The sequence below is a fragment of the Bolinopsis microptera genome, chromosome 9 (assembly GCF_026151205.1).
Source record: "Bolinopsis microptera isolate Bmic1 chromosome 9, MBARI_Bmic_1.0, whole genome shotgun sequence".
NCBI lineage: Eukaryota > Metazoa > Ctenophora > Tentaculata > Lobata > Bolinopsidae > Bolinopsis > Bolinopsis microptera.
The window spans coordinates 14525042-14539278 of record NC_087080.1 but is presented as its reverse complement, the minus strand read 5'-3'; the positions used below and the strand labels follow the sequence as shown (position 1 = coordinate 14539278).

General features: G+C 38.5%; 2 protein-coding genes across 3 annotated transcripts; both read left to right on the top strand.

The window, feature by feature from the left end:
* LOC134821223 (putative sodium-coupled neutral amino acid transporter 10) lies at positions 1 to 7093 on the top strand. 2 transcript variants are annotated; one of them, XM_063831922.1, is made up of 9 exons: positions 1 to 214; positions 693 to 810; positions 1135 to 1180; positions 2074 to 2164; positions 3030 to 3183; positions 3379 to 3545; positions 4783 to 5001; positions 5166 to 6194; positions 6225 to 7093. In XM_063831922.1, exons 1-9 carry the CDS (start codon positions 128 to 130, stop codon positions 6399 to 6401), a joined length of 2088 nt encoding a protein of 695 aa, XP_063687992.1. In that variant the 5' UTR covers positions 1 to 127; the 3' UTR covers positions 6402 to 7093. The 2 variants fall into 2 exon arrangements, with proteins under 2 accessions (XP_063687992.1, XP_063687991.1); XM_063831921.1 differs by having other exon boundaries at positions 5166 to 7093.
* A 2077-nt stretch (positions 7094 to 9170) lies between these two features.
* On the top strand, positions 9171 to 11645 carry LOC134821015 (uncharacterized). The gene is made up of 5 exons (XM_063831680.1): positions 9171 to 9249; positions 9396 to 9568; positions 10548 to 10781; positions 11036 to 11154; positions 11318 to 11645. Exons 1-5 carry the CDS (start codon positions 9171 to 9173, stop codon positions 11523 to 11525), a joined length of 813 nt encoding a protein of 270 aa, XP_063687750.1. The 3' UTR covers positions 11526 to 11645.
* Positions 11646 to 14237: the final 2592 nt, after the last annotated feature.

The following is a 14237-nucleotide window of genomic DNA, read 5'->3' as shown; positions in this document are numbered from 1 at the left end:
TACCGCTTAACCGCCTTACTTTGTATAGGTAACATGAATAGAAGAACGAGTTGAACGAGGTTTGAATCCATCTGAAGACTGAAAAGTGAATCCTCTTGTAATTTCTGATCCCAGTCCTAAAAGAGCCATGTCTACAAACTGGTCCTCAGTTATAAACATGGCGAACAGCATCATTGGTGTTGGTATATTAGCGCTACCCCTCTGCATCAAATCGGTAAGTTCATTGTTTGTTTATTGAGTGACTTTAGAGTTTAGGTGTGGTTACTTGTCGAAATTCTGGGTCAAATATTTTCAGAAATTAGTTTTCCGTATCCCTATATCGTACTTTTTAAAACTGTTAGCAGGGTTAGTCTGAATTTGGCTACAACAAGTTAAACGATCCTATAAGTTAGTTTGGAGTCGATTACAAAATAAACGAAACTGCTTATATTATTACATTTAAGGATGTTTCAAAGCAGTCCTTCAATTCTCTATCGTGAAAGCATGTAAAATTCTACTTCATCACTACAACAAATAATTCAAGGAAGAAATATGAGGATATATGATAGTTAGGCCTAACAATTGTAAAACTAGTCCAAGTTACCAGCCTAGCCAACACACGCACTCTAAAGTGAACCCCAATTTATAGCAGCTTACTTGTTTTCATGCCTCTGATTACCCTTAAATTGCCTCTAATTACCCCTTATTTTCAGTTGGGATATTTTCTGGGCACAGCGACACTCCTCATCTGCGGTTACATCACAATTAATACTTCCTACCTCCTTGTGCTGGCAGCTTACAACCTGAAGGCTAGGAGCTACGAACAACTGTGTAAGGCATTGGGAGCGTGTTTTCGTTTAAAATATTATTTAGTTATTTGGTGTGCCATTATCAGATAGCAAACAGAGGCACCATACATCAAAATATAATGAGTTATGCGATCCTGCAACTTTTCTGATTTTTATTGCAACATTACACCCAGATATACACGAAATATAAGGCAAATTATGCGACCCTGCCGTAACCGCCGCAACTTAATACTGCTTGTTGTCATAATTTATTAAATGCTGACAAATGTGTGCATTTCATGTCGCACAGAATATTCAATTTGACACAATTTTAAAGGTTCTATCCTCCTGATCGTATTTTTCCCAGCGATGAAGACATTTGGAGTGAGAGGGAAGATGGCGTGCGAGCTAGGGTAAGTTACCAGATTGTAGCATTTTTACTTTTTTTAGACCCCTGAATGTCCACTTTCCGTAACAACTCTTACTCAAAGATACTCGTGTAGAAATTACACTAGGGTATGGTAAGCATTTCGAAACCACCTCCCCTTATGTCACTAACGTAAAATGTGAACAATCTTACAGACATTAGTTGCAAAGTGCCAGATCAGCTCAAATTGTTCTAAATCTGAACAAGGGATAAATAGCTGTGAGGTATTTGAAGATACAGAAAATAGTGGAGCTTTCAGCTTTGTTTACTTGATTGAAATATCTCTCAGCTTTTTGGGAGAGTGCTCAGTGAAGTTGGCCCCTGCAAATGTTTGGGTTTCTAGTAGTATTATTATTATAAAACAGAATCTTACCGACGAAAAATGATTCTTAAAAATACCTTAATGCGGTAAACTGTACCCTTGAAAAAGATTTTCCCAACATCTGTTGCATGCAGCTATATCTCTAATTTCGTTCAATTCATGCGAGTTGTCCATTTGCAATGTAGTATGGAGAAATAAAATACATACCGTCCTGATTGAGAAATGCATCACATCAAGAAATACAATTAAACTACAGTTACGGAACTACTACACAGCTTAGCAATGTAACGCTGAATATTAAAACTCTCCTCTCAAAATTAACTGCAGATTATGTAAATAAGAAAAGATTACAACTATAATAGTTACACATCTAATGATTACAAAAAGCTTAGTAGACGAACTTTATTAATAGAGTTTCATAAGAATTAACTAATGATATTTCATAACTTCTATGTAGCTAATAACACAATTCCAACATGTAAAAAGTTAATAAATTAATATATAAGTTAATATAAATAAGTTAATATAAATAACTAATAAGTTAACCCGATCTCCAGGATTAGCGGAATGTTATACGGGGTGCTGGTTGCATTTCACGGTGTTATTGGTGACTCCAGTGGTATGATAGCTGAGATAATCGGCATAGAGGTTAGTTCAATCTGATTTTTTAATAGTTTGTCGTACTGGACTGATTTTAAGACAGTTGTTGTAATCGCCCATTTTAGTTTTTACCTGTTTTTTCGCGATTAAAATACGTATATTTGTTGTTTATGTACAAATTGAAAAGAGGGCGTACTTTTGAACCACCAAATTTAAATCGTCCACAATAACAAGCCTCTCATTCAATATTGAAATACCACAAAGTTTTGAGAGGATTTGTCTGTATACTGGTTAATAATCTATTACATGTCATATACACTGTATTTTATCACATTGATATGAACGGAGACATTTTATTTGTATCTGTTTTAACATATCTGTTAGTTGATGTGGAAATTATGATACATCCATTTTAAACATTTTAAATTATATAGTGTAAAGTTTCAGTATAATGAGAAAGTATAAACATGCATCGTAGCCGCAACTTTTGTACATTAATACACTTTTTTGATGAAGTGTTAACAGTGCCACTAAAATGTGAATTCAAGAATCAATATTTCCCGGACTCAGACAGCGAATGAGTGTTATACTTTCAATAAAATGTTTATAACATTGGTAGAATGTACTCACTGTAAAGAAATTAAATTAATTGATCAACTTTAAGGTTCAAAATCCAAACAAAGTCATCGTTATCAAATTTAGAGCCAGCCATTTGGAAAATTAACTCGCAGCTGGTACAATTTTTCCAGATGAAATCAAGCAATATGAATTGTCGGGGCGATCGTTGAAAGTTGACACATTAAACAACGAGACGTGTAATGAAACTTTTTGGATTTAAAATATCTTGAATTCCTACGAATTCGACTACAATTAAGTCATTACATAATTAACTAAACTAACAACAAAACCTCAGAACACAGCTAACTGGAGACTAACAGTACAGTTGTTGGCAGTGCTGACAATAGAAATACCTTTCTCTTTACTCCGGAATCTATCGTCTCTTAACATGCTCTCTGCAGTTTCTCTCTTCATCTACTCCTCCTTCACACTGTTCGTCTTCTCCAATGGTAAGTTTACAGCGCATGCAGCTTACAGGGGTTATAGTCACTGTTGACAACTGTTCAGCTGATAAACTTGCGTCAAATTGTTATAAAGCGCTTCCGTGGTCAATTAGTCTTTTGAAGCACCGGCCGGTGAATATGACTGGGGCAAATAAAGTTCAAAACAAATAACCCGAATATATAAACTAAAGTCTTATGTAGGAGTGGGAGAGTGGCTGCTAGCGACAGAAAGTAGCGGGGTTCAGATGGTAAACATGAGGGGACTCCTGAAATCCTTCCCGATAATAGCTCTAGCGTTTAACTGCCAAACTACACTCTTACCAATCTATAACGAGCTTCCCAATCCTACTATCAAGAGAATGTCTAAGGTAAAGAACTTGAATTTCTAATAAAAACACACTCTTACCTTTTTAAATCATTAACTATTGTGGATAGATACGAGGCACCGGCGAGTCGCGAGAAGAAAATAAAACGTTTTACAGTTTAAGTAGTAAGTAAAATAGCTAGATAAACTATTTGACAAGAAAGATGACCAAGAATTTATCCTAGTCATTCCTCAGAATTTATTTTATCATTAAAAACATGTCCAATTTGTCATTGATGGCAAATGTAATTTTGCATCCGATTCCCGGGTAAGAACGATTTATCAATTACATATTTCTAATATGTTTAATCGTCCAATTATAGGATTAACGAAGCGTAAAAGAAACGGCTAAACAAATGGAAAATTCAGACAGCGGAATTGCCTATCAAACCCGACTTTTCACAATTGCAACTTAGACGTTAGACCGACCATCACTACACCATTGTTTGATAATCGACCGAAAAAATGGCATAATTTCTCATACCTTGGTTAAATAAAGCCTAATACAAACATAACAATTCACGGTAAACGGGGAATTAGACATGGTATTAGTCGTATTTATAAAAAGGTGGAAAGATTTGGTATTCATGAATACCAAAATTTTCCAACTGTTTAGTGTTTATGAATACGACTTATATCGCTTTCATCTCGGATCAATTTCAAGCTACAATTATCTCGTCCGTCGCACCAAAAACTTGTATACAAGTTCAAGCCTCCAGTAGGAAGAGTGGATTGTAATCAGTTTAGAATGTTAAGATGTATTCACAGCAGGTGAACGGTTGCGCCTTATCATCGCCTTGCAGAACCATAGGCAAGTAGCTAGCCTTTCATACAAGACTTAAGGAATAAGGACCGTGAGATTTACACGATATAACCTATTTAAGATATTTATCTTCAAACAAGGTGTCAGTGCAGGAGAATGTAGAAAACGAATGACGTATATCACATGTATATTGTATACCATGTTTAAATCGTAATCATTTATATTTCATTCAGCAAATTACTACGCTGCAATTAATGCTAGTCGTAACTAATTACATCCAAGATACCTGTACCACATTTGAATCGTAATCAATAATTTCACCCAACAATTTACTACGCTACAATTAATGCTATAATAAAATAAGGAACTTTGAAGCCTGATCAGTGCAGTACAACTGTCATTAAATCATAACCACTAACTTTCCCCAAATATCAAAGTATTCACCTAAAAAGTACATACATAAACTTCGCTATCCCAGGTAAGCGTATACGCTATTTCATTTGTCGGAGGACTCTACCTTACCATTGGAGTCTGTGGCGCTCTAGCGTTCGGAACAAAAATTGACGGAAATGTTCTGAACAACTTCCCAGTATCTCCCATAATTGTGTTGTTCAAGTGTGGTTTTCTGCTCTGTATTGCGCTAAGTTTCCCGCTTGTTATTTACCCCTCCCGGATATCCCTCAATTCTCTTTACTTGGTAAGTGACAAAGAATATTTTAAAATGTACATTTCATTGATTTGTCTGAGAAGGATGGGAAACAATTAAAGCCCTTAACACGAAGAATTTATACCTTAACCTGAATATGATCTCGCTGTTTACATTTCGCGGTTACAAATCACTATAACACGGTAACCTCCCAGGGAGACAAAGGAGATCCTAACCACATGACGAGCAACATGTTTAACGGGATCACTGGTGGTCTCATCTTCTCCAGTCTGGGCATGTCCATCATGTTCCCCAAAGTCGACACCATCCTAGCTCTGTCCGGGGCCACTGCTGGTTGCCTAATCGGCTTTATTTTACCGGCTCTTATATACTTGAAGGCATCTGATCCTGGGGACAGCTGGAGGGGTTTCGCTAAGTTCGTGCTCGTTATGGGGATGTTGACGACTGTTGCAGGAGTGTTCAACATTGTGTTTCCTCAGGGTGCAGCACCTCAAATCTCCAGTGACTCTCTCAATCCTAAACACATTATAAACGGTGATCAGCAGCTCGGACAGAGGATACAACTCGATGTTCCTAATCCGGACCAGGTTGAACCTGCTAAAGCTGAACAGTTGGGACATGGTGACATTGTGGCCATGCTGGCAAAACTCCAAGCTGAATTAGACGAGACGAAGCGGGAGCTTCGAGCAGAAAAGGCTCTACGGATAGAAAACGAGATAAATGAATTAAAGGAGCAGTTAAAGGCTCAAAACCTGGCTGTGGAATCTGAACAGAAAGTTGTGGCGGTAGAACAACAGCCGCAGGAAGTTGAGGCCCCGAAAGCGCCAGACCCTGTTCCAAAAGAAGAACCAACTCCAGAAGCTGAAGAAGCTAAAATCGCTGCAGAAGAGCAAAAACCAGCACAAGCTGCCCCAGTTCCTGCTCAACCTGAAGCTAAAGTGGAACCTGCCAAAGCAGCTGAACCAGCTCCGGTGGAAAAAGCGGAACCAGTCAAACTTGAGGAACCAGCTAAAGTTGCAGAACCAGTAATACCAGCTGAGCCAGTGGTTAAAGCTCCTGAACCGGAGGTGAAACCTGCTCCTGAAGAAAATAAGCCGGAAGTTGCCGCTCAACCCAAAGTCCAGGAGCAGCCTGTTGCGGCCGTTCCCCAACCAGCTCCAGAAAAAGCTGTTGAACCTGTGAAAACAGTTATAGATCAACCGGTTGTAGAAGACAAACCGGTTGTTGTAGAACCTGCACCTGTAGCAGCGGAGAGTGCAGAAGTTATGCAGGAAAAGTTAGAACAGATCAAGAAACTGGAGAAAGAGAAGGACGAGCTGTTGGCAGAGAATAAAAAGGTAGAAGAAAAGCAAGTTGAAGAGGTGAAACAGGAGGTGAAGAGAGATGATAATAGTAAAGAAGAACTTCATGAGGTTAAAAAGGAAATTTGAACAATTAGAACAGTAATATGAAAATTTATTTATTAGGTTGCTCTAAACGTAAAGAAAATGAGAGTGGGAATTCCTCAAGTGCAGAATACGTTGCACATGTTTGGAGTTATGTTTTGGAAATGTTTACTTGTGTTCAGAGTTTCACAATTGTATTCATTTTAATACTCATAGTGAGGGTTAAAAACAGAATAAATTAACGTTTTTGTGATTGTTTTTAATGAACTGGTCTCATTTTATTGTTTTGGGGTATTAGTTTGTCTTTTTATTTTCAGACTAAGGTACTTCTGTACAGTTTTTATTCTTCTGACCGCATATTTCATGCTACCTTTAACAATTATATTAGAAACTTACTGGAGAATTTTATTTTACTCAGTAAAATTTTTCTGGCGGATTAAAAGGATTTGTGATTTAGATAACCAATCTGAACACTTTTTTTCCGCCAAATGTGCTATCAGTTTAAACCAATTTCGGGAAATTCTCTAAGTCTAATTTTCACATAAACTTTTCGTTACAGTTACACTTACACAGGCAACGGTGTTTTAAATGTTTCACAAATTGTTTCAACATTTAACCAACGTTTATTTTTAGATTAACGATTTTTTCTTTGGCAATAAAATTTTTTTTACTCAAGGTGATCCGAAATATTGCGCTTACAATACAGTTGTGATTGTTTTATCCTTTTTGTCATATTATATCGTTTTTTCATTTCTATTCAGTATTCTGCCATGTCACACAGTCACGTGTGATGACAATTTATAAATATAGATTGTACTAAAGCCGTAGTACATACATATTACATTACACTGAATCGAGCTATATAAACATATAATAGGCGGCGCAGACTGGAGGAAATTACACTGTGTAAGCTCCAGTGTAATGTAATATGTATGTAATACGGCTTTAGACCTAAGTGCCAAAAAGCAGTTATGCTATGGGCAAGCCGGACCTTAATTTGGAAAATAATTGAGATCATAACGAGAGAGAAAACGTCTTAAAGTCGTGGGGTGGATAAATAAAGTTATACAATTTAAAACAATCCGCGTATCGGGGTTTTTTAAAACAATTCGGAAGTTAGGATGATTTAATTAGGATGATTACCGATAATTTTTTTAGTATAGTGACCAAATTGAGTAAAATCTTCGGAATTTTGCAAATTCGTCAATATGTTACGAGAAATTCGTGAATTGACTAATTTTCGCGAATCTCGATTCGGCAACATAATCATATTGATATTGCACAGCCACAACTGACAATCATAGGGTTAAATTAGCGGACTTTTTGTTTTATATTTATGGCTTGGAGGGCCGATTGGTAAAAATGTGTAATTAGCACTAGCAGCTAGGTCCCAGCAATCGATCGAGCTTACACAGTGTATAAATTTCCTCCACTTCCAGTCTGCGCCGCGCGCCTATATAAACATACGCGGCGCAGACTAGACTGGAGGAAATTACACTGTGTAAGCTCCAGTGTAATGTAATATGTATGTACTACGGCTTTAGACCTAAGTGCCAAAAAGCAGTTATGCTGTGGGTCGACGTTATTAGTTATGTTCACATAGCCATGTGCCTACGCGTACTGCGCGACGCGCTTGTTTCGGCGGTCGCGCGCTACTGCAAGCGAGAGGGCTCTGGTTAGAGCAATCAGTTATGAGACAAGCGATGTGTGACAAGCCGGACCTTAATTTGGAAAATAATTGAGATCGTAACGAGAAAGAAAACGTCCTAAAGTCGTGGGGTGGATAAATAAAGTTATATTTAATTATTTAATTTACGCGGATTGTTTTAAATTTTAAAACAATCCGCGTATCGGGGTTTTTTAAACAATTCGGAAGTTAGGAATAGGATGATTTAATTAAGATGATTACCGATCATTTTTTTTAGTATAGTGACCAAATTGTTAATTGAGTAAAAATAAAATCTTCGGAATTTTGCAAATTCGTCAAATTCAATATGCTACGAGAAATTCGTGGATTGACTAATATTAGCGAATCTCGATTTGGCAACATAATGCACAACTGACAACTATAGGGTTAAATTAGCGGACTTTTTGTTCTATATTTATGGCTTGGAGGGATTGGTAAAAATGTGTAATTAGCCGTTAGGTCCCAGTAATCCTTACAAAACTTTCTATTCCTTTTACTTCTGAATTTAGGCCCCTATCAGTAATAATGAATAAGGTTTCCTGGGATTAATTAAATTTGACGAAACTTTCAAAAAATCTAAGTTTGAGTTTGACCCATATGGCATATCTATAATCTCTGAAATTTTCTGAAATGGGTTGCTAGTTGTGGGCAGTTACTTCTGAGCCACCCTTGACTATTATACGATACCATATTGTAATTTGTACTTGTAGTACGATGCACTACTAGTCTAGTAGTAGTAGTAGTACTTAACTGTAGTAGTACTTAACTGGGCCGCGTCTCGCATCAAATAATTCTTCTCTTCGGTAGATCAGCGAGATGCACCACTGGCACTGCATGGGCCTCACCGAGCTGCGAAGGATTGACATCGTGAATCAATATACTATTCTATTACCATCTTTAATGCCTTTAATATCTGATTTGTTTTATTCGCGTTAGCACTTAGCACGTGTTGGTTGCATTGTCATGGCGAACAAAATCGCGCGCGACAAATGTGCTGAAATCCCTGAAATGCACGCGGGTCATATTTACTTCCACCTTTGTTAATTCGTTGTATGCTATCAAATTACCTACGACAGTTATCTACCACCAATCTTACTATACTGAAAATATAATATCTTCAACTTTCAATGGGATTCCAAAGAGCAATCCAAACTGCTATTCGGAAATGTTCTCGAACAAGACGACCAGCCGAGCTCAACTCTTTAGGTGCTTATATTCAAACTGTGTTGACAATTTTCGACTTGAAGATTTTGGTCTCTTATCAGTCATCAGTCATGCTGCACACATTCTTATTTGTTTAGCATTTGATGTTTATACTGACTTAGTGAGATCTGACCAACATTCTTACTCAGAGCAAAGAAGAGAAGTAGCTCTTCAACAACTGGGGCAACTGATCGAGGAAAAGGACACTTATAAATGCCAGATATGGTTTGAAATGAACGAAAAAGGTGTTCTAAAAGACGAGATTGAAATTTTGACATCCGAGAATGACCTGCTCAGAGAGAAAGTAGAGCTCCTCGAAAAGGTGAAAGGGTTATTTTTATATCATTATCAAACCACCAGTCACCATATTAAATATATTGCTCAACAATTGTTATAGTGTTCAAGTATAAACAATCATAGGATAATCATAAAGGTTAATCAATCTGCTGTCGAACCTTATTATTTCTGAAAATACGATGATTAGTACAGGGTGGGCCAAAAGTCAGTACCCATACGTTGGCCTTTATAGCTCAGTCACTGAGTGCCCAATTTAAATACTTCTTTCTGGTATGACTTAGTACCACCACTGGTTCGAGGAATTTGTCAACTCGAAAAATATTCGCGTTCATTTTTTTCAAATGGAGGTTCATTTTCACATTTATTTGATAGTCTGTATAGTCGGATCAAGCTAAATGTTATTGAATTGTGTTTGGCCATTCGAATTACGTTTGTCCTGAAAGAATTAGAACTGTAGCTTCTCAGATGACCGAGATACGAAGCATAACGAGTTTATTCATTACGTGTGATCAGGTGATTGGTTTACCTAATCACGTGATTAGGTGACCCCCGTTAACCACCCTGTTAAACATTATGGGAATTGTTAAGGGTGCCCAATTAAGGTGTCGTGTCACGGTGTCACATAATCACCCAGTCAATTTTGTTAACGAGATACAGAAAATGCTTGATAACTTCGTCATTTCTAATCCGTTATGCCTCATGTTTTCAGATCATATGCAACATTTGATAATCTACCGTCTCTACAAAAATGAGGCGTTCAGCATGTTCAGAGAAAACAATATAGGTGTTTTAAAATTGAATGGGCGTGGTCTAAAATATTCGAATTTTCAAATTTTGACGACGGAATCCTCGAACCAGCAAGTACAGTATGCCATCTGATAAGCAACAGCTCTCAAATATAAAACACGTCGGAGCTATTAAGGCCAACGTATGGGTACTGACTTTTGGCCCACCCTGTATAAATACAATTTCATTGCAAATGCAATAACGAATTTATTCCTCAGGAAAAGTGGAGCCAGAAAGACATCATTTTTGGTCTAAGACGCCAGCTGGCTAAAGAGGAGCGATCCTTCGAAACATCGAGATCACTGATCCTACAGTCACGACTGAATAGACAAGAGGATTTAACAGCCGCTACTAAAAGAGCAGATGATTTAGCGCGGGAGTTAAACCTGGCTGTGACGAGGGCTAAAGAAGATTTAGCAGCTTACAAGGATGAAATTGACAATCTCAAACAGGTGAGCTGAAATAATGTAAAAGTTGATTGAATTTTCATCTCGGAATCTGCAAGAATGATTGGTTGGATGGTTGGTCTGTATAATGGCTTCAAAACAGACAATTTTAAATGCTTACCTAACTTTTACCTTCCTCGGACTTAATTTGAACGGAGATCAATTGGACGCTGAAGGATCTCATTTTAATGTCCGTTCAAATAATGTCCTTTTACGTTAATTTACACTAACAATAACTTAAATGATTCAACTTATTACAGGATTTTGAGATGAAAGCGTCATCTATAAACAAGGAGGTAAAAGATGTGGAATGTGCCCTCCAAGTCCAAGCTGAATTCCAAGATGCTTCAACTTGTACGACCGGCAGTACATCCTCCAGGTAGGAATGCAGGAATTGGAGACAAAATTGTGAAACGAGAATGAACCCTGATTTCCATCGGGCCAGCCACTTAATTGAAAAATGTACCGTTGGATTTTATTTTGATTCAATTTTGAAATTAAGGTAATAACAATTTGAATTACTAATTTCGGTACTCTCACAGAAGGATCAGCTGCAGGGCTGCCAACAACAAATCTAAAAGGCACAGGAGTGACAATTCTTCAAGACTGGATGAGCACAACCTCAACCATCTACCATTCCAGTGCATATCCAGTTTGAAAATCAGCAGATCAAATTGGGAGTTACCTATGCTGACCCAAGGATCGAAATTTCTTGCAGCCTACTACGCGAAGAAAAGTGGCGCACATTGAACAGATTTTCTACGTGGAGTGCCCTCGCCCAAATAAAACAAAGAAGGAGCTTTTTATTTTATATTTTAACTTCCTTTACTTCTCACGGAGCTCTGTACTATGTTAACAGTACTGTGAACGGTACTGTGAACGGTACTGTGACCAGTACTGTGAACGGTACTGTGAACGGTACTGTGACCAGTACTGTGAACGGTACTGTGAACGGTACTGTGAACGGTACTGTGACCAGTACTGTGAACGGTACTGTGAACGGTACTGTGACCAGTACTGTGAACGGTACTGTGAACGGTACTCTGAACGGTACTGTGACCAGTACTGTGAACGGTACTGTGAACGGTACTGTGACCAGTACTGTGAACGGTACTGTGAACGGTACTGTGACCAGTACTGTGAACGGTACTGTGAACGGTACTGTGAACGGTACTGTGAACGGTACTGTGAACGGTACTGTGACCAGTATTGTGAACGGTACTGTGAACGGTACTGTGAACGGTACTGTGACCAGTACTGTGAACGGTACTGTGAACGGTACTGTGACCAGTACTGTGAACGGTACTGTGAACGATACTGTGAACGGTACTGTGAACGGTACTGTGAACGGTACTGTGAACGGTACTGTGAACGGTACTGTGAACGGTACTGTGAACGATACTGTGACCAGTACTGTGAACGGTACTGTGAACGGTACTGTGAACGGTACTGCGAACGGTACTGTGAACGGTACTGCGAACGGTACTGTGAACGGTACTGTGACCAGTACTGTGAACGGTACTATGAACGGTACTGTGACCAGCACTGTGAACGGTACTGTGAACGGTACTGTGACCAGTACTGTGAACGGTACTGTGACCAGTACTGTGAACGGTACTGTGACCAGTACTGTGAACGGTACTGTGACCGGTACTGTGAACGGTACTGTGACCGGTACTGTGAACGGTACTGTGACCGGTACTGTGAACGGTACTGTGACCGTTACCGTGAACGGTACTGTGACCGGTACTGTGAACGGTACTGTGAACGGTACTGTGAACGGTACTGTGACCGGTACTGTGAACGGTACTGTGACCGGTACTGTGAACGGTACTGTGAACGGTACTGTGACCGGTACTGTGAACGGTACTGTGAACGGTACTGTGAACGGTACTGTGAACGGTACTGTGAACGGTACTGTGACCGTACTGTGAACGGTACTGTGACCGTTACTGTGAACGGTACTGTGACCGGTACTGTGAACGGTACTGTGACCGTTACCGTGAACGGTACTGTGAACGGTACTGTGACGGTACTGTGAACGGTACTGTGAACAGTACTGTGACCAGTACTGTGAACGGTACTGTGACCAGTATTGTGAACGGTACTGTGAACGGTACTGTGACCAGTACTGTGAACGGTACTGTGAACGGTACTGTGAACGGTACTGTGAACGGTACTGTGACCAGTACTGTGAACGGTACTGTGACCGGTACCGGAAACGGTACTGTTCACAGTGTGCAGGGTTTTGGGAGAAATAGTTGTGACGAGATTTTTTAAAATTCATTATTCATGAATCATGTTATTGTTCATATTCTTCCAAAAAAAAAGAAAAAAAAAGAAAAGAACAGTACCAAACACTGACTACAATTTTGAATTTCGGGACCCGGTATTCCATTGTTTCACTTTGTCTTGAATATTGATTGTTGATGATGATGCAGTTTCAATACTTAAATATTTTATAAAATTAATATGGTTGTTAGCGTTACGTTACAAGATATTCCTATAATTCATTTTTCAGTCTGAGTTTGATCATATGTCAAACGTGCGCACCTTTGTGATCTTGGAGTTGGATTAACGGGTGATACTCGTAAAATATTTGTTCAAATAAGTCCGTCGACAATTGTCGACTTAAGTCCAAATCCAAAATCGGCGCTCGTCTTGGTAGGTTATAAACCTACAATTAGGAGTTGGAATAAAACAATAATTAAAATTTAACGAATTATTTGCTCTGAATAGAAATTTCCCCAGAACTGAATTATTATAAGAGACTAGTGTAATTCACTAATTCCCGTGCCTACGCCTACTATACGGCCGGGACTTCACTATCGCAGTTGAAATGCAAAATTAGTATAAATCCGCCTATTATATTCAAAACACACATTACATTTTCGTACTTAAAACGGTGCGAAAGTATGAACTCGCTCGATCTGTAAACTGCAATTTAATTCTGAGTGCCCCTCATATATATTTTACAGTAATACTTGATCGCTAGCCAATTTCCTTGTTTTCACGGTCCGTTTACCCAGCATAGTGATAATTACCGGCTACTTTAATTTTTCTCGACACTTTGTCCCTCTTTGTTGTGATATGTTTCAATCTCTATTGCGACTTGTTAACCAGTTATTAGCTTCAGCCCACTTATTATCTTCTTGTAGTCTAAATAGACCCTCTTGACTTTATAACCTCATGGTTGTGGCACTTAATTCTAGGGTGTTTTAGTCATTATCAGTTAATCTTCCGATTTTACGGTCTGCCATACGTTCACTCAGCACCTGTACTGATTACCTGTATTAATCACTAATCTCCATCTCTTTGTTTTTCCCAGCCGCTAATCTGTAGCTCACTTTTAATCGACCCAGTTTAGACCTCATGTCATTTAGATCTTCTATGTTGAGACAAGTTCTCAGATAATGGTTTTATAATTACGGTACTGAGCAGTACTATTTATCACAACTACCT

Excerpts from the sequence above, each read along its gene's own strand:
- LOC134821223 (XM_063831921.1), top strand. The coding sequence starts at position 128 with ATGTCTACAAACTGGTCCTCAGTTATAAACATGGCGAACAGCATCATT. Across the intron at positions 2,165-3,029 it reads CTGAGATAATCGGCATAGAG|AACACAGCTAACTGGAGACT; the intron begins GTTAGTTCAATC and ends ACAAAACCTCAG. Across the intron at positions 5,002-5,165 it reads CCCTCAATTCTCTTTACTTG|GGAGACAAAGGAGATCCTAA; the intron begins GTAAGTGACAAA and ends GTAACCTCCCAG.
- LOC134821015 (XM_063831680.1), top strand. The coding sequence starts at position 9,171 with ATGGGATTCCAAAGAGCAATCCAAACTGCTATTCGGAAATGTTCTCGA. Across the intron at positions 9,569-10,547 it reads AAGTAGAGCTCCTCGAAAAG|GAAAAGTGGAGCCAGAAAGA; the intron begins GTGAAAGGGTTA and ends TTTATTCCTCAG. Across the intron at positions 11,155-11,317 it reads ACCGGCAGTACATCCTCCAG|AAGGATCAGCTGCAGGGCTG; the intron begins GTAGGAATGCAG and ends GTACTCTCACAG.